The sequence below is a fragment of the Mus caroli genome, unplaced genomic scaffold (assembly GCF_978045245.1).
Source record: "Mus caroli unplaced genomic scaffold, Mus_caroli_1 scaffold_9, whole genome shotgun sequence".
In the NCBI taxonomy this organism is placed as follows: domain Eukaryota; kingdom Metazoa; phylum Chordata; class Mammalia; order Rodentia; family Muridae; genus Mus; species Mus caroli.
Window position 1 is genome coordinate 74,686,869 of NW_028227264.1, and position 19,020 is coordinate 74,705,888.

Consider the following 19,020-nt stretch of genomic DNA (forward strand, 5'->3'; position numbering starts at 1 on the left):
GTGAGCATCAGTGAGCAGGCCATGGGGCCTCACTCGCCAGAAGGATGCTGTTCTCATAGAGGAACTTATGACTGACACACGTAACACACACCTAGGGCGGGGAGCAGATCTGCAGCAAGGGCTGCTGGATACATGGGGCCTGGCAAGCCCTGCCACATGCTTCCTCATTAAATCCTGACCCTAAACAAGCCAAGATTCCCAAGGGACCCTTCTCTCCCAGAGTAAAAATTGACCCTTTCTTAGATTAAAAGATATAAGAAAAAGAAAGAGAGAGAGAGAAAGAAGGAGGGAGGGAGGGAGAGAGGGAGAGAAGAAGGAAGGAAAGAGAGAAGAAAATACAAGGCTCAAAAAATAAAAGAGTTCCAGCCTTTAATCCCAGCACTGGGGAGGCAGAGGCAGGTGGATTTCTGAGTTCGAGGCCAGTCTGGTCTATAGAGTGAGTTCCAGGACAGCCAGAACTACACACAGAGAAACCCTGCCTCCAAAAACCAAAACCAAAATAAATAAATAAATATAAATAAATAAAAGAGTTCCAAAGCTGGAGAGACACATTGGCAGGGACAATGGAAATCAATCATGGCTAAAAAAAAAATCTCAAAGATTTTTGGATTTGGAAAGTGGAGCAAATTGGTGTTCAAATGAACAGGAGTTACCTAAGCAGACTGCAGCAAACATGAATAAAGCTTGTAAGAGACTTCAGAGCGCACAAGGAGAGTCCATACACCTCCTTGTAGGGGGTTAGGGACTCCGAGGAGTCTCTAAGGAGACTTCTCACCTCTCACCTCAGAGAAGCAACCCTGTCATGATGTACCCGGCCCTCAACTGTAGAGCCTGGCCCAACTGAGCACGGGCAGGCCCAGCCCACCTTACCCCAAGCCCATGCACCCGTGTCCCTTCAAGAACCCTGCTGTCATCCTCTGTGCTCAAGGGCACCGCATTTCTCACTAAGAGCATCTCTGTTCCTAGCCGCCTCTGGCAGATTTCGAGCTCTGAAGTCATACTGTTGGCCTGTGGAGGTTGGCATCCTTTAGTGTCACAGGACTTCGGCAGACTGTAGGTTATCCTTAACCAGGGGAAACCAGAGAACTTCTACAGCAGTGCTCCTTGCCTTCCTAACACTGTGACCCTTCAATACAAGTTCCTCGTGGTGTGGTGAGCCCCCAACCATAAAATTATTTTCATTGCTACTTCATAACTAATTCTGCTAGCTATGAATCCTAATATCTGATATTGGTGTACCAACCCCCGTGAAAGGATCATTAGGCCCCCCAAAGGGGTCTTGCAACCCATGGGCTGGGAGCCAATGTTCTCAACTGGGTTAGTCAGGGACTCAGATGTGACTTGGCTGCTCCTCAGACCACCTGAGCAATAGAACTGCACCAAAAACAAGCAGAGACAATGGAGGGAAGCGCTTCTGGCTCTGCTCAATACCCACTGCCGGGCACAGCAGGTCGAGGACTTCTGGCTCTGGTAGAAGGATACGTGTGGTAGGGAAGCGCAGGGTGGGGCCGCTGGCAAGAGGAGCAGGTGGGAACAGTCAGGCAGCTAAACCTGCAAGCTCTTAAACTGGAACATTTTCAAAGCCAGCTTGGGTAGGGCCTTCGGCTCCACAATAAAGCCAGTAGGATTCACTAAGGGGAGCTACTGAGCCCCCCAGGCTCTCTTCTCTGCAGTGCCAGAAGCCAAAAGTGACAAGAGAAGACAAGTGTGCAGAATGAAAAGAAGTCACTAAAGATAAAAAGACAAGCAGAAGTCCCGATGCGGAAGGCTACCTACTGTATCCCCTAAGGATGGAGCCTACCTGTGCAGCCAGGCTGTGGGGAGCCAAGGCCAGCCTGTTGCTGACTCCCTCCTGCTCCAGTTCATCATCTGCACAAGGGTTTGCACAGCCAATAGATGCCACATGAGACTGGCGCTGGTACAACTCCATCCGGCACTTGAGGAAAGGCCGGTACAGCACTTGTAGCTGGTGGCTGAGGCGAGCACACTGCACTCGCAGCTGCCGGAGCTCAGGAGGCTCGTCCGGGGTGGCACAGGTCTGCTGTTCCAGAGCGTGACGGAAGTGAGCCAAAGCCAAAATGATGGCCTCCAGCTCCAGAGAATGGTTTACTTTCCACTTGTTCACAGCATCAATCTCTAAATCTCTCTGCTCGATGATTGCTTCCTTTGCCTTCAGGGTAGCTGCAAACTCCTGGATCTGAGAGGCCATGGCTTCCACCTCAGCCTCTCTGAGGGCCACACAGTGTTCTAGCTCAGCCAGGTGTCTTGCAGCAACCTCCTCTGCATCCTGGAGACGCTGCTGCAGGGCCTCCAGAGCCTGGCTGTGCCCATGGGCCTGGTCTGCCAGGAGCTGGCCAAAGACCTCCTTGGCTGCCTGTGCTGCCTGCAGCTCACTCCGTAGTGCCTGTCCACCCAGGCCTTCTGCCCGGAGGCAGGCCAGCTCACTGTGGAGGCTGCCAGCCTGAGGATCGCTGACTTCGTGCACCTTGGGCCCCATGAGGCTCAGCTCGCTCTGCAGCTTCTCAATGACTTCGTGGAGCTGCTCGATTTCCTCTGCTTTATCCTTCTGTAATTGCCTCTGGTTTTCCTGCAAGTTCTCGATGAGGCTTTTCAGCTCGTCAATCTCAGAGTTTCTCCTGTTGACAACCTAAAGAGGAGGCACAGGTCATGAGGTGACAGTCTCGCGTGAATTAGCCTGAGCGCCTCCCCTTTCCAGGACACAGAAGGCTGAAGGTTTGTCTCCAGAAAAAAACAAAGACAGGGACAGTACCCCCCCAACACACACACACTATCTTGATGATATTAAAGTTTTGTTTTGAGATTTATATGTTACAGAACATACAGCCTTGGTGACTTTCATCATCAGACATGCTGAACTGACCTGCCTGGACTCCTGATGTCTTGGTTTTCATCTGGATCCAGTCAGGACACCAGAGACAATCATTGGTGCGACCTTCTTAAGACCAACGAATTTTCCCATTTTCCCTACCTTTTCCCCTCTTCAAAAATATCCCAACGCCCATATTCAGCTTGAACAAGTTATGAAGCATCTTCGTCCCAGTTTCCTTGGCTTTGGGGCTGGGTTATTATAGGTTGTCTTTGATACTAAAAATTTTGAAGTACAAGGCTTAGACCCAGTACAAGACTTCTATTGCTGTTATTATAAACAGATCTGAGATGTTTAAGCCTGTTGAGTTAAGGGCCAAATAGAACATTCATGGCTCTAAGTTTATTGTTAGGGTGTTTTCAGTTATTTTAATCAGAATGGCTGAGAGTAGTTAACAGACAACAGTCTAGATTACTTCACATAGATAGTTGGTTTTCAAAAACATCAGAAGTCCACAGAATGTACCATTTAATGTTATTTATTCACTTGTTGTTGAGATCAGTCTGCTCCTGACAGCTTTCCCTGTCTCGGATTCAAAGAAGAAACTGAGCATCTGTGAGTTACTCCAGTTGTGGCAAAATGGCCACTAGGCAAGAATTGCCTCATTTCATCTACAGAAATAATGCTGTCCAAAGAAAGGACATAATTACAGGTTAGGACAGCTTGATTCTGCCAAGACAGAATAGGCTAGTCCTTACTATTCCTGTTTCTCTAAGTCTGTCAGACGACCCTGGCCAGTAGGCTAAAGACCAATGCTCCAACGTGTTGAAGTAAGGAAATGTCCAAGTGATCAGCAGTCTCTATAAAATGGCTAAATTTGGGAAGCTGTGTTAGGCTTCCTATATATTTTCAGTTAATATCTGTCGTTCTTGGATTTCTGATGGGGTTGAAAAACTACATAGTCTCCTAGCCAACCCAGGCTTTTTACTTTGAGAGGAACAGTTCTGAGAGGATGGTTTTCAGATGGCATCCAATCTAAAGCCAAGACAGCCAGATGTAGAATTGTAAGTCTTTTAAGTAAGAATAGATGACAGAGGTTCTGTTTAATTAACAAAAATATTGGACTGGGTATTAGGTCTCTTGTACTTTATAAATTACAAAATAGTTATGTGGGCATTAGGTCTCTTATACTTTATAAATTACAAAATAGTAATAGTTTTATGTTCAATTATACCTGAGATAAAATAGCCTTTTCAGAAAGGGGGAAGTATTGTGGATAGCCCTGGGGCTAATCATATTTGATGTCAATTCTGTTCTCCAGAGTGGTTGTGAACAAGGAATGAGTCAGCACTCAGGTGATTTCCTGGAAACCTGCTTCACAGCTTATTTGTAAAATAAAGGAGAGCTGATGATTGGGCAGAGAGGGGGACGGTGGAGCAAAAAGAAAAGAAAAGGAGGAAGTTTGAGAGAGAGAGAGAGAAAGAGAGGAGGAGGAGGAAGAAGAAAAGCAGAGCAGAAGCACATGGCCTGGAGAAACTGCAAGTTCTAAGGGGTCTCATGGATGTGAAAGATGGTAGAGTAGCGGCAGGTCTGCCCAGTCTAGGCGCACAGCATGCATTCATATTAACTGTGTTGTGTTTTCATTGCCCGGGCATATTTGGGAGGAGATTTACCGCAACAACACCTGCTCTTCAGGGAAAGGATGCCTGCCTATCTCAGTATAGCTCAACGCATGCCCTACCCTAAAGCCCTGTATCTCAACTCAGAAACGCTGAACTTTAATTCCTCTCCAGCCAAGGATGGCTATGGCTTTGTAGTCTTTTGTGCCAACTTTTGTGACACACCTCTGGCTACACTGAGACCCCTTACTCTGTTATCCTTTTAACTGACTTGTTTTCATTTTCCTGAAGCAGTAATTTAAACTTTGGGTGTCACACTGGCCGGGGGCTGAGTTATAATGAGCTGAATGACCCACAGCCGTTGTCCCTTCAGGCACCCAAGTGACCACTGGATCCATGGTGGCAGGCTCTGCGGTGTGTGACACGAACCCCCTTCACTAGGCATGAAAGCGCACACTCATGGCGTGCTGTGTTTCACCTAGTCCCCAGGAACTTTAAAGGAACCTAGATATGAAGTAAACCTACAACAACAGTTAGTGGGAACTTGGGATTGGTAGCCATGTCAATATGGCCCAACTCCATTCTCTGAAGACACCATCACATGCAGTTACCAAAACCAGGAAAAACCTAACTGATTCGTGTTCTAAAAGTTTTCAAATAATGAATGTCTCATACGTCGCTTTTGAAATATCAAGAGCCCCAAAACAACATGTTATTTGGCAAGCTCTATGTCATAGTTCATACACAAATACAAACAAGCCAGTGGGTGTGGCTAGGCATACACCTCTAATCCCAGGACTTGGAAGACAGAGGCCAGCTTGGCTGAGAATTGTCTTAAAAACCCAAAACCAAACCAAACTGAACCATGTAGCCCCCTGCCCCTCCTGCCCCCAATTTGGTTTGGATGGTATCAGCTATACACCACACACAGAGTACACTGGAATGTCATGCTCCATGGTTAACAGAAGGCTGGGTAAAAGACAAGATCCTCGGGGTGCTTCGAATGAGAATGGCTCCAGAAACTCATGTTAGAATACTGGGTCCCCAGTTAGTAGATTGGGAAGGATTAGGAGGTGTGACCTTGATGGAGGAGGTGTGTCACTTCGGCAGGCTTTAAGGAGTCAAAGGCACATGCCATTCCCGGTCTGTGAAGCAAGATGAAAACTCTCAGCTACTGCTCCAGAGCCCTGCCTGCCTGCCTGCCTGCCTGCCTGCCTGCCTGCCTGCCTGCCTGCCTGCCTGCCTGCCATGTTTCCAGCCATGATGGTCATGAACTCTAACCGTCTGATACTGTGAGCCCCAAATAAATGCTGTCTTTTCTAAGTTGCTTTGGTCATGGTGTCTTATCGCAGCAACAGAAAAGTAAGAGTCCTCTAATGCACAGAGAGCTCTGTTCTGCTCCCCTTTTCTGTGCGCTGCACATAGGCTCAGGCCAGTGAGAGGGTCTTAAGCATGATTCTGAGCACGTGTTCCCCCCACAAAAAACTATGCACGGCTCAATTTATCCACCTTATGAAAAATATAGTCTATCTGTAACTAGAACACCAAGCAAAGAGAAAATAGGGCAGGCCAAAAAAAAAAAAAAAAAAAAAAAAAAAACTTCAAGGAAGAATGGCTCTAAATTTCTCAATAGGAATTAATTTTCCTTGTTCTGTAATTAGTAAGGAAGTGAAAGGAAGATGCAATCAAACTGCAATAAAAAAGGTTAATCAGGCAGCTCCACTGAAAATTCTACTTCACAGCTGGGCACGAAAATGCAATGTCTTTAATCCTGGGCCAAGGACAGCAGAGCTCTGTGAGTCAAGGACAGCCTGGTCTACTCCAGGACAGCCAGGACCATACAGAAAGATCCAATCTCAAAAACAAACGGGCTGGAGAGATGGCGCAGTGGTTAAGAGCACTGACTACTCTTCCAAAGGTCCTGAATTCAAATCCCAGCAACCACATGGTGGCTCACAACCATCTGTAATGGGATCTGATGCCCTCTTCTGGTGTGTCATTAGAAAGCTACAGTGTACTCACATATATAAACAAATAAATCTTAAAATAAATCAAATAAACACAGATAAAAACACAAAATAAACAAATTTAACTTCACATTTAAGGATTAATACCAATCTTCAACTATCTCTTCTAGAAAACAGTAAAGAAGGGGAAAATTTGACTCAAAGAGGTCACAAGCTGACTGCTGTCCCTGGTGGGGACAGAGAGATAATATCACAGAACATCTGCACATGGAAGCCTACACCACAAGCAGGTGAGTGTGCGCTTGGGATGTGAGGCTGACTCCGTGCTTGAAAACGCCACCAACACAGTCCACCGTGTTAACATGGAGAACAAGGACGTGATTTAGCAACTCTAAGAAATATTGAAAGACACCGTTTCTGAAACTCCCTTGCGAGCAGAAACCTGGTGTCAATCACATCTGGAATTGACCTATTGCTACAAACACACTGGGAACTACAGAAATGCATGTGCAAGCTGGGAGATCTCTCTAGGCCTGGTCAGTACACTCCTAGTGCAGAAGAACCATGAGCTCATAAACACCTATGCAGAAAGGCCAAGACAGAGAAAAATGACAGCCTGCTCTTCATATACATCAAAAGAGCCTGAGTATATACAGAGTATATATACATTATATATACAGAATATATATAGGTATGTAATAATAAATAAAGGAACAGGTGATAGAGTTACTAGTCAAAGGTTAAGACTTATGCCAAGAAGTCTAACAACCTCAATAAATATACATCATCTTTAAAAAATGCACCTTGGGATTGCAAGCTGGAACAACCACTCAGGAAATCAGTCTGGTGGTTTCTCAGAAAACTGGACATAGTACTTACTACCTGAGGACCCAGCCATACCACTCCTGGACATATACCCAAAAGATTCTCCAACATATAACAAGGACACTCCACTATGTTCATAGCAGCCTTATGTATAATAGCCAGAAGCTGGTGTGATCATACCCATGGGTACTCACAGGACTTTCAAATCCCCAGTTCATCATCTCTGCTCCCACTGCCCCCGGGGACCAGTAGTATCAGCTGACAATCCCTTAGGGTAGGGAGAGCCAAAGCTGTTTGGTTTTTTGTTTGTTTTTTCTTTGTAGCCCTGGCTGTCCTGAAATTGCTAGGTGGACCAGAGTGCCCTTGAACTCAGAGATCCGCTTGCCTCTTGAGTGCTTGGGATTAAAGTCGTGTGCTGCCACACCCAGCTACTAAGTCATCTTTGATCTTCTCTAGCTGTTCTTTTAAGTCCAAAACCTTTCATCTACATGAAGAAGTATTGACATTCATATTTAATACTTATTAAAGTAGCTTTGGAAGGTTTCAAAGTCTAGGTATTATTGTCCCCTAGTGACAGAAACCTACAAAGTTACAAAGTATACACTCTGGCCACAGTGCTGCTGCCTGGTTTTGGATGGTGAGCCTTTATGCAGGAGGGCTCGGGGACATGGGGTTGCAGCTGGGCAGTGCCACCGAGCTCGTGTTGCTTACCTCCTTCTCATGCTGTAAGACTGCCCTCTCTGTTACATCTGGTTGGGCTTCCAGAACCCTAGAAGAGCTGCCTTGGGGAAGCATAGGACGCCCAGCTTCATCCAGCCCGGACCGTGATACAGTTGTTAGCGGTAAGTTACCCGTGTGCTCTTGCTTTAGTTTCTCTTTTTCCTATGGGGGAAGGGGAAATGAGTATGTTAGGCAAATCAAGGAATCAGGGACTTAAGGAATCAACTGTTATAAAGTCTAAGCCAGCATGAGGTCTCCTGCAGAAGTGGGTACGTTTGCACATATCTGAGCTTACCTGGGCATGGTTGCACTCACTGGACCTCCAGACTATACACTCTGGACAGAACCTAACTGAGATCTACTAGATCCACCTGGTAAGGGGAGTCAAAGAGGCGTGCCTAGGACTCTGCTATGAGAAACTCCTAGTAACCACTGAACAGCATCTGTAAGTGTCCACTGGGCTAGTGGCAATTATAAAAACACAGGGACACAGACAACACCAGGACAGGCTAGACGATATGTCCACGTGCTGAACATGAATTCATGAAAAAGGATCCAAGGAATGAAGAGACGGCTCAGCAGTTGAGAGCACTGGCTGCTCTTCCAGAGGTCACAGGTTCGATTCCCTTCACCCATACAGCAGCTCACAACCGTTTATAATTCCAGTTCCAGGGGATCCAATGCCCTGTTCTGCCCTCCAAGGGCACATGTGATACACGAACATAATGCAAACAAAACAGCCACACACATAAAATACAGCAATAATTCTCTTAAAAGAAAGGTTTCAGAGACCATTTACAGGCTCACAAAACACTGGGGAATAAAGAAACCAGCATACAATGTCAAGTGGTCCAATGTGAGGAGAACAAATGGGCATTCTCTCTCTCTTTCTCTCTCTCTCTCTCCCCCTCCCTCCCTCCCTCCCTCCCTCCCTCCCTCCCTCCCTCAAGTTCAGTGAGTTCAAGTCACAGAATAAGGTCGCCACAGCCCTGAGGTGAGCTGCAGGAAGTGAGGGCAGCAGGGTGGGAATGAATCCTGAACGTGCAGGTTGAACAGGAGAATCAAGAAAAGAAGGGGAAATTCAGGTTCCCACCAGCACTGCTGAGACCTCCACTAACCCCTTCAAGTGGGACTCCTGTCTCGCTCAAGCTACGGACTACTGAGTAGCATCTCTCCTTGGCTCTCACTTTTGTAACATCTGACAACAAAAAGCAAAGGAAAACTCCCAAGTTCAAGTCCTGACCTAGAGCTCAAACACAGACACAACTGAGTCTAGGCAATGAGACAGCCCTGTCTTGACAAGGCTACCCTGCTGCCCGGAGGTCACTAGGGACATCTGCCCAGACCTGCTATTGGGTTCAAGATACATGTCCCTTCCTTCATTTCAAGCCACATGCCCAAGAGATGCTACAGCTCTGTGCATGCCCTGCCCACACAGTCCATCCACATCCGACCATACCCAGCTTAGTACTGCGGCCCAGCTAGGAACTCTATCTACCTTTAATTCTTCCATGCTTTTCTTCTGTTTTTCCAGTTCTTCCTGGAGCTGGACCATTTGTCTTTGTATGCTGGCATTTGTCTCCTCGAGGCGCTTAATTTCTTCTTCTTGGATTAACAATTGTTGATCGGCAAAATCTTTCTTTATGACCAATTCATTAAACCCATCTAATTTTTCTCTCAGTTTTTCTTGTAACAACTCCACCTAAACACAGGAACAAATATATGAGGAACACAAAACTTCCAGATAAAACAGCCTGAGTCAGGCCATGCCCCTTTAAGCGCTCCCTGGAAGCAGCAGGAAGCAGTCAGTGCAGTGAGTGGACAGCTTTGTTCATGATGATGCCTGGTTCTTCTACCCCTTCTATCGTATGTACCATGTTGAACTACATCACGTGGTGTAAAATTCATGCCACCCCTACAAAGCTGTAAAGTTCTATCTTTCCGCTGTTCAGGAGACTCTTGGGGGGGCTGCGGGGTGGGGGGGCAGGGGGCTGCTCAGGATAAGGGACTCTTCTGCCTGCCTCATCACCTCATGACAACTCACCTACCTCACTTTTCTAAGTTTTTCAAATTTTACTTTTAAATGTGAATACACATGCTCTGCTCACATGTATGTAAAGTACCCCATGGGTGTGCCTGTGTCAGAAGAGTGTGTTGGATCCCTCAGAAGTGGAGTTACAGATGTTATGAGCCACCTTGTACGAGCACTCTCAAGCACCCAGGCATCTCTCCAACTCTTTATTCTCACTCTTTAAAAAAACAAAAATAAGAAGTAGGTACTTTAACCGCATTGGCTGCTCTTCCAGAGAGCTTAGGTTCGATTCCCAGCACCCACAGCTCACAACTGTCTGTAACTGCAGTTCAAGGGGACCTGACACCATCTCACAGAGACACATGTAGGTAAAATACCAATGCACATAAAAGTAAAAAGCAGTTTTACAAAAGAGTTGTGGAAGGAAGGAAGGAAGGAAGGAAGGAAGGAAGGAAGGAAGGAGAGAGACAGACAGACAGTCTGGACAGTGGTGGCACACTCCAGAGGCAGAGACAGGTGAATCTCTACAGATGGAGTTCCAGGATGCCCAGGGCTACACAGAGAAACCCTGTCTCGGAAACAAACAAAAAAGAAAAGCCAGGCATAACACTGCATGCCTTTAATACCAGCACTTGGCAGGCAGAGGCAGGCATATCTCTGAGCTCAAAGCAAGCCTAGTGTACAGAGTGAGTTCCAAGGCAGCCAGGGTTATGTCTCAAAAAAAAAGAAAAGAAGAAAAGAGGAGAGGAACATTTTATGTATGTATGTATGTATGTATGTATGTATGTATATATGTGTATATATATGTGTACACGTATGCATGTTTTGCTGACATAATGCTGGGCTGTGTTCCAGCCCCTACTCTCAGGCTTACTGAAGGAAGGCCCCTCCTTCCTTCTCTTTGAGGTCCCATCATGCTCAGTCTTCATACTCTATCTCCATATATTTCTCTCCAATGCTCTCCCCTACTCATGACCCAATCACGGCCTTGAAGCCTGCTCATCTATTAACCCTCATCCCTAAAGGGAATTACGTATTGTAAGTCAGCACCCTTCCTGGACCAGCTGCCACAGCTCCTGTCTTACATTTAACATACAACATTATGAGGCCAACAAACTTATGGGAAGGCATCAGGAAGCCTGTGTTACTGGGGGTCTGCAGGGGGGCCTCACTGCATCCCTTCAGTACAAGGCTGGACAGCAGAACTCTTGCTCAACAAGAACCAGTCTGTGCCTCACAACCTCCTGGGAGCCCATTCTTCCCTAAGTGTCACTTTTAAAACAGCACAAGCGACTCAACTACAGCTACGTCAGACAAGGGGTCACAGGCTTCCACAGCCCAAAATGAAAGCCCAGAGAGCAAGCGACAGGGCAGTGCACACAGCAGCCAACTACCATGCAGCCTAGGGCAAAGCTGTGCTCGGGAGCTGCAAGCCGCTGGCGGACAGAAGGGACCCAAGCAAGGAGGTGCCTGCCAGCCATCCTACCTCCTCGTCTAACTGGACGCACTGCAGTTTCCATGTCCGTGGAAGACAAATGTAAAACAAAAACAAAAACCAAAGCTTTAAAACGTTGCCATAAGCAGTCACCCACCGACACGGGACACCACAGGCTGACCTACCTGGCTGTCCCGGGGCCCAGGAGGCCGTGGCCGGGCTGCCTGGCGGAGCTGCCCCTCTAGCCTCTGGATCTCCTGCTGGAACTCTTCCCGCTCATGCTCACGCTCGGCAGCTTGATCCTGGAACAGGAGGCCATGTGTGAGTACAGGACTTCAGGGGGACATGTGCCAAAGCCAAAGAATGAGGCCACAACCACACATCACACATGTCTGCTCGCTTACCCAACAACCCCCCCCGCCCCCCCCCCCGCGCCCCCGCCGATTGTGAAGTTTTCAAAATGGAGCTAAAAGAAACAATCTGACGATAAATCAATCGCAAAGGAGATGTCTCACAAAGTCACAGTGGTTTCAAACTGCTGGGCGGGAAGCCACAGTAAGCCCAGGCAGCTCTGCCTTCTGTAGAGATAAACTATAGACACCTCCTGGGGCGACAACACGCAGTTCGACTGCCAGGACCGTAGTAGGAAAAGATATGGGTCAAGAAGATGCCAGAATATTCACTTAGAATCTTCACAAAATGCAAGTCCCTGCCATAGTCAAGGCGACAAGGCCATTGATAGGAGCATTTCACACTAGCCCACAACACAACAGCATAGATGCTGTTTGTGCTCTAGTTAAGTTTAGTGAAGTAAATTAATAAAAAGCAAAAAAACAAAAAACCTCCTTACATCCATGAACTGACGCTGGCTACGTAAGTGCTTGTCTAGGGCAGCCAGCTGCTGCTTCAGGGTAGCCACTTCCTCAGCCAGCTGGGCACAGCCCCGGTGCTGCACAAGCTGGTCCTCCAACTCAGACTCCAAGACGCGCATCTGAGAGAGTAGGGTGGCACGGTCCTTCTCAGACTGCTTCCTGGACTCCCACTGGGCTCTGGTAAGAGATTCCACCTCCTCCTGCAGTGCTAAGGATGCCAAGAAAACAGACATGGAGTCCTACTTCAGAGCATGGGCTGCCCCACGCAGGGCTCGTGATTGGCGGCTTGTCAGCGCCAGGCCCTGACAGACGACTGCTCATAAGAATCTAAACTGGAACAGCAGGGGACGGCTTAGGAGACAACCGTCACCACATTCCAGCCGCCCTACAGCTGGCGTGAGATTCAAGCATGATCCCCATGAAAAGAGTCAAGTCTCATGACCTCTCCAAAACCCTTTCTCCTCTGCACAGTTGTGACAACCGAAGCCTGAGCCAGCCTGTCTCCCATCAGACTGTAAGCCCACATCCTAGCATACCCACAACCCTGTGAGGTGATCTCTGAAAATACAAATTCCTTCTGAAAACAAAAGTCACATCTTTTAAGTAAAAACTGGCTAAAATTTAGAAGCCTAATGTGTGTCCTGAAGGCAGGGGTGGCGCACACCTTTAATCCCAGCGCTTGGGAGGCAGAGGCAGGTGGATCCCTGTCACTTCTGATCTACATAGAAACCCTGCCTCAACTGCCTTTCTGCTCCCAGGCCTCCAAAAAGGGTGTCCTGGTAAATCAGTGGTGTGCCATAATATTCTCAACAGGAAATCCATCGTGGGGCGTGGTGGTGCACGCCTTTAATCCCAGCACTCAGGAGGCAGAGGCAGGCAGATTTCTGAGTTCGAGGCCAGTCTGGTCTACAAAGTGAGTTCCAGGACAGGCCTGGGCTATACAGAGAAACCTTGTCTCGAAAAACCAAAATGAAAAAAAAAAAAAAAAGAAGAAGAAATTCATCGTGGGTGAAAGCCTTCACGCTACTGATAGCTTAGCGTCGGGGAAAATATTGGCTCTGGAGAAGAACTTGTAGAACTACGTCAGGACTATGACATATCTCAGAGACAATAAGTAGCATTTAGCAAATCAAGACATGGTTTAAATAACCAGGACTAGGGTTTGAATGCCTGTCCCTTGTAAAATCCAGGTTGAAATTTAATGCCAAAGTGAAGTGTTAAGAGAGGGCCTTTGAGATGTAACCAGGCATGTAGACCCCACCCTCATGAATGAGTTTAACTCCAGCCAAAGGGGGGAGGATTCCCTCTCTTAGCCCTTCAGCATCTTCAAGAGGACTATGGCTTCTGAGGCACAGACCTGCCTCACCTTGAACTTGCCAGCCTCCAGAAAGCAGTTTCTATTAGTTACAAGTGACACAGGCCAGAGCTGGGGGTGTGACAAAGGGGTTATCTGCCATGCTACAAGCGCTCATCGGTACCACAAAATAAACACACAAATAGTAACTCATTTTCAAGGATTTTAACAATGCAAATGAAATAAGACATGGATGGGGAGAGAGGGTCCTATCTGAATTGAAACTATAGATTAACAAACCTATTATTTAAAAGGATTCACTAGTGACAAATCCTAAGAGATTATCAAAACTCGGGGATATGAATTTAAGTAATTAATTTATTGGGTTTTTTTGAGACAGGGTTTCTCTGAATATCCCTGGTTGTCCTAGAGCTCACTATGTAGATACAGGCTACAGAGATGCGCCTGTATCTGCCTCTCCAGTGCTGGGATTAATTAAAGCCTGCGCCACTGTCCCAGTGAGTTTCATCAATTCTTACTTTCCTGACAAACTGTTACCACGAAAGTAACATTATCGGCAACTGTCCGTGCTAGGAAGTCAGCAGCTTCGGGAAACTGTCCTTAAACATGCAGCTGGAACAATGTCATTCACAAGCTTCCAGTAAGGGAGAAGGTCCAAAAGCTTGGCCAGTCGGCACGGCCTCGTCACAAAGAGACACGCAGGGTCCTTTAAGGCCTGGTGACACCACCTCCCATTGCCCTTCAGTGGTGTGGCTATGGCTTATAGGGGCTGTGGAGGTGAGGACTTCCCATCAGGGTAGTCAAACAAGGCACAGAGCCACAGGCAGGCCCAGCCCCTCCCCAGGTTCCCTGCTAGGAGCCCTGCACAGGGACCTGATCCAGCAAACAGCATCATGGTCACAAAGCATCAATTCTGGCAAGACAGCACAAACAGGACTTATAATAACTGGAAAGTCATTAGAGAAAAGAGTAAATACCACTGGGACACTAACAGGACAGTGCTGCCACCTTTTAGGAACGGTTATTAAAGGTTATATCATTCACTAATTTGCCGCCAAAGCTCTAAAGCACTTTCTCCTCTTAGTAATTTGAGAGATCTGATGCAAACATTCTATGTCATGCAGAGCTCACTCTTTACAAACCTGTGTCCTTGTGTGCTGGCGAGACAGGAGTGCCTGTGGTAACCAGAAAGAAAGCATCACCAGAGGGACACAAGACCCCGACCAGGAACAGAAGGATAAGCGAAGGCCGGCAGCATTCCAGGCTGTAGGTCCTACCCATCCACCACACCACTGGCTGCCCTCAAGTGGTCATAGAGCCCAAACGGGGGTTCGAGAGGTCATTTTAAAGAAAACAGGAAAAGATGATAACACAACATACATGTAAAGGATTGAAAGGAAGGCAGAGTGGGGTTCTCAAAGGCCCTAGGAAGCTGTTCCATATTCACAGGACCCCAGGTGACCTCAGGAAGCCTGTAGTCAAGGGAGCTGAGTGGTGGCCCAGAGCAAGAGAGGCCCAGTGCATAGGAGCAGACTCAGAACATATTCAGCCACCAGATGGAGAGGTAAAGGGGCAAGAATGAAAATTAAGGCTGCATAAACAATCCCAAGTGAGACTCCAGAGAAGGTGCAAGAGCTTGCCTATGGCAGAGAGCAATGGATACGAGATGCCCTGAGACCAGAGAGCCAATGTTCTTGCACTGGCCCAACCTCCTCCTGGGTCTCTGCCTGGAATGCCCAGGCACAGCCCAGCCATGGTGCTGCCCAGAACATCAGGCCCTACAAAGAATAGGGGAAGAGCAGTGGCACCCCAAAAGATTCCTAAAGAGAGCCAGAACACACATGCAGGATACTTCTCGGGTTGCCAGATAGTCCACGGAGACTCAGAGTCTCTTTCTCTGCTGCCTCATGTTAATAAAACACAAGGTGTCCAGGGACAGAACTCAGGTATGCACAAGAAAGGGCCAGCCACTGAGAACTGTCCCAGAATAGAAAAGGAGACCTAACAAAAAGCAAGACATTTAACTGAATGGTCTGGGAGCAGAGAGCTCATCTCACACAGACGTGGACGTAAGGAAGAACCAGCGGGGCTATGAAAACCAGCAAAGAGCAGAGTACAGTGGTACAGCTCACAGCCTCGGGGGTTGAGGAGGAGAAATTATGCACAATGGTTGTGCCTGCCCAACTATTTCCCACAGAAGAAAAACTGGACGACACAGAAAAAACACACAGGGAAAGACACAGAGGAAAGGGCACACACCGAAGCGGAAGTGTTTCTGACAAATCAAAAATGACCTGTTCTTCCAGTGTATGTGTCGAGTTTCATCCGTTTTCATTTCAACAGCTAAAATGTCTAAAAATATACTGTATATAATATAGAGCATGCTGGCACTCAGGGACACTGAGACAAGAGGACAGCTAAGACTGGCCTGGGCAACACAGGAAGGCTCTGTGTCTGCAGGAAGTAAAACCCTCTGATGAAAGTGTCTTATGGTTTAAACGGTGCACGTTTCGTCAAAAGCTCCTATGTACAAAGCCGTGTGCTCTGAGCCGGGGCCTGGGAGAGAGGCCCCCTCTCATCAGTGGATAAACCCGTTGGTAGAGTCACAACCTAATGGTTTGGGGGGTGAGAGCTTTGTTATAAAAAATGAGAGTCCTAGACTGCAGTGAGCTGAGTAGCTTTCCTGTCACACAATCCCACCATGACAGGCTGCCTGTCTACAGGTCGAAGACCAAGTGGTCCAAGGAGCCACGTCTGAAACCTCCAGGACTGTGAGCCAGAAGAAACCTCTCCTTTACGTTGTTATGGCTCCTCCGAGGCAGCTGGCGCACACTTACGGGACTAACACCAGACACTTATTTTCAGTATGGTTTAGGACAGTTCATTTTCCAGATCCCGATACATCAACCTGCTGTCTTAAAGGTATCTCCTTCCCTAGAGGCACAGCTCATTAGCAGTGTCAGCCATGAAGACAAACTCCCTCTGGCCCACTGCAGAGCAACTGGATGCTGCATCCTACCCATGAGCCCTTCCTGCGGCCAGCGCTTCCCTTACAACAGCCCACACGATGGGAAGTGCTCTCTGCACTTCTGTCTCTGGAAAGACCAAGTTCTCATGCAACCGGGGACCAGCCCACTCAGCCTCCTGCCAATCACACTTCTCACCAGCTTCTCTTTCTTTTGCTTCATTAGTCAAAGTTTCCTTCTGGTTCCACAAGACCGACTTCTCCTCCTTCAGAGTGAGCAGCTCTCGGGCAGCCTGCTGCAGCTGCTTCCGCAGATCCTCTAACTCCAGGATCAGCTGCTGTTCCGACTCCTCCTTTTTGCCCAGCGCCTCCTGCAGATCCACTTTCTCCACCTTGAATCCTTCGAGGAGGCCTAAAAGACAGGCCAAGCACAGTGAGATAGGGCAACCCGTGCAGAAGGGTAACAGAGACTGCTGGGGGCCCTGTGCAAAATGCTGATGTGGCCCGAGTACTGGAAGGTCAGAGCGGGTCACTCCTGGTGACCCTCAGAGAAGGGGCTTGGTTCTCTAGGCAAGGCCCGATGCCTGAAGAGAGCTGAGCAGTCCATTCATCTGTGCAGAGAGGCCATCTGTGGGACAGAATGGCTGTGGCTGAGAGGTGACATGCCACAGGTGCTCCTGTGACACGGACTCACAGGGCCAAGTGGCAGCACTCACTGCAGGACCCTTATAGTCTAATCACAGACCGATCACCAGTGTGGCTTCCTGGAGCCAATGCAACTTTCCAAAGAAAACTACTGAAGGGCAGACCTGGCACTGGCACCTCGCCCTCACAAGGTCAGGTTAGGCAGTTTGTTGTTAAAGACCCTGCTTTTCACGTTTCCAGTGGGAAGGTCATATCTGCTCCCAGGCTGAGCACGACTGAAGTAGGAAGCCTCAGCCTGGCCCTGCCACGTCGGTCGCACTCACCCTTAGCCGTGTGCAGCTCCAGAGCCAGCCCATCCTTGGCTGCACTCTCCTCCCTCAGGCACTCCAGCAACTCCTGCTGCTTCTGCACGGCCTGGGCCATCTCCTCCTTCCTGTGACGGAACTCTCTTTCAACACAGTGATGGAGCTGGCGAGCTTCCTCTAGCTGTTGAGATACATTTGAAAATCACAGCTACATACAAGAATATACAGAGGGGGCTGGAGAGATGGCTCAGTGGTTAAGAGCACTGACTGCTCTTCCGAAGATCCTGCGTTCAAATCCCAGCAACCACATGGTGGCTCACAACCATCTGTAATGGGATCTGATGCCCTCTTCTGGTGTGTCTGAAGACAGCTACAGTGTACTTAAAAAAAAAAAAGAAGGGGCTGGTGAGATGGCTCAGTGGGTAAGAGCACCCGACTGCTCTTCCGAAGGTCCAGAGTTCAAATCCCAGCAACCACATGGTGGCTCACAACCATCTGTAACGAGATCTGGTGCCCTCTCCTGGAGTGTCTGAAGACAGCTACAGTGTACTTACATATAATAAATAAATAAGTCTTTAAAAAAAAAAAAAAAAAAAAAAAAAGAAGATACAGAGGGTATGAAGAAGAGGAGGAAGGGAGAGAAAGAGGAGCTGGAGTGGGGGTGGGGAGCTTGTTAATATCAGTGTCAATGGGCTGGAGAGATGGCTCAGAGGTTAAGAGCACTGACTGCTCTTCCAGAGGTCCTGAGTTCAATTCCCAGCAACCACATGGTAGCTCACAACCATCCATAAGGAAATCTGATACCCTCTTCTGGAATGTGGATGTAAATGCAGTAGAGCACTCATACACTAAAAAAAAAAAATAATAAAATAAAATAATTCATTTCCCAACACACATACAGTAGAGGGCTGCCTGGGTCTGTGTTCATTCAGAGATGATGCACCTAACCCTCAAGAGACTGGAGGCCCCTGGGAGTTTAGAGGTCAGGTGGGATGGGGGTGGATGGATGCATCCACGTGAAGATAGGTGGGTGGGGAGGAGGAATGGGAGGTGGAACAGTCGGAGGATGGATGGGGGGGGGATAAAATATGAAGTGTAAAAAAATTAATTTTTTAAAATCATCCATCTCATCTAAAAAAAGGTCAGAGAGTCGCTGCCACTAGTGCTGGGTGGCAGGGCTGCGGCAACAGAGCAGCCTCTACATCTACAAAGCTCACAGTTCCTCCCGAATCTGGGTCTCAACTGGGGCTTCGAGGTCACTTAAGGAGTAAATGGGCCTCAAAACATGAAACACCTACACCCTACTGCCACCTCCACCACACCCCCTGCTCCCTGCCCCAGCAGATGTCACAGCTGTGAACTATGAACTGCTAACCTCAGAAAAAAATTTTTAAAAAGAGTCATGTGCTGCTTTCTCCATCGTCATGTTTCTATGTAGTATCTTTTCCAATTACCTGTTCTAAGAAATGAACAAATTCTACTTTTTAGTGATA

The 19,020-nt window shown here is 47.8% G+C and overlaps 1 protein-coding gene across 13 annotated transcripts in view; it reads right to left on the reverse strand.

Annotated features, from left to right (window-relative positions):
* The window catches only part of Pcnt (pericentrin), a 92,975-nt gene that overhangs the window by 39,407 nt on the left and 34,548 nt on the right, over nt 1-19,020 (reverse strand). For 7 of the 13 annotated variants that reach the window (XM_085842903.1, XM_085842904.1, XM_029482456.2 and 4 more), the window contains exons 17-25: nt 17,546-17,708; nt 16,777-16,989; nt 14,755-14,787; nt 12,276-12,505; nt 11,611-11,727; nt 11,477-11,497; nt 9,457-9,660; nt 7,950-8,120; nt 1,802-2,647 (exon numbers count right to left, since the gene is read on the reverse strand). In XM_085842903.1, coding sequence (XP_085699029.1) covers nt 1,802-2,647; nt 7,950-8,120; nt 9,457-9,660; nt 11,477-11,497; nt 11,611-11,727; nt 12,276-12,505; nt 14,755-14,787; nt 16,777-16,989; nt 17,546-17,708 — 1,998 coding nt within the window. The remainder of the gene's footprint in view (nt 1-1,801; nt 2,648-7,949; nt 8,121-9,456; nt 9,661-11,476; nt 11,498-11,610; nt 11,728-12,275; nt 12,506-14,754; nt 14,788-16,776; nt 16,990-17,545; nt 17,709-19,020) is intronic. The other 6 variants (XM_029482465.2, XM_029482462.2, XM_029482459.2 and 3 more) reach the window with 1 other exon arrangement.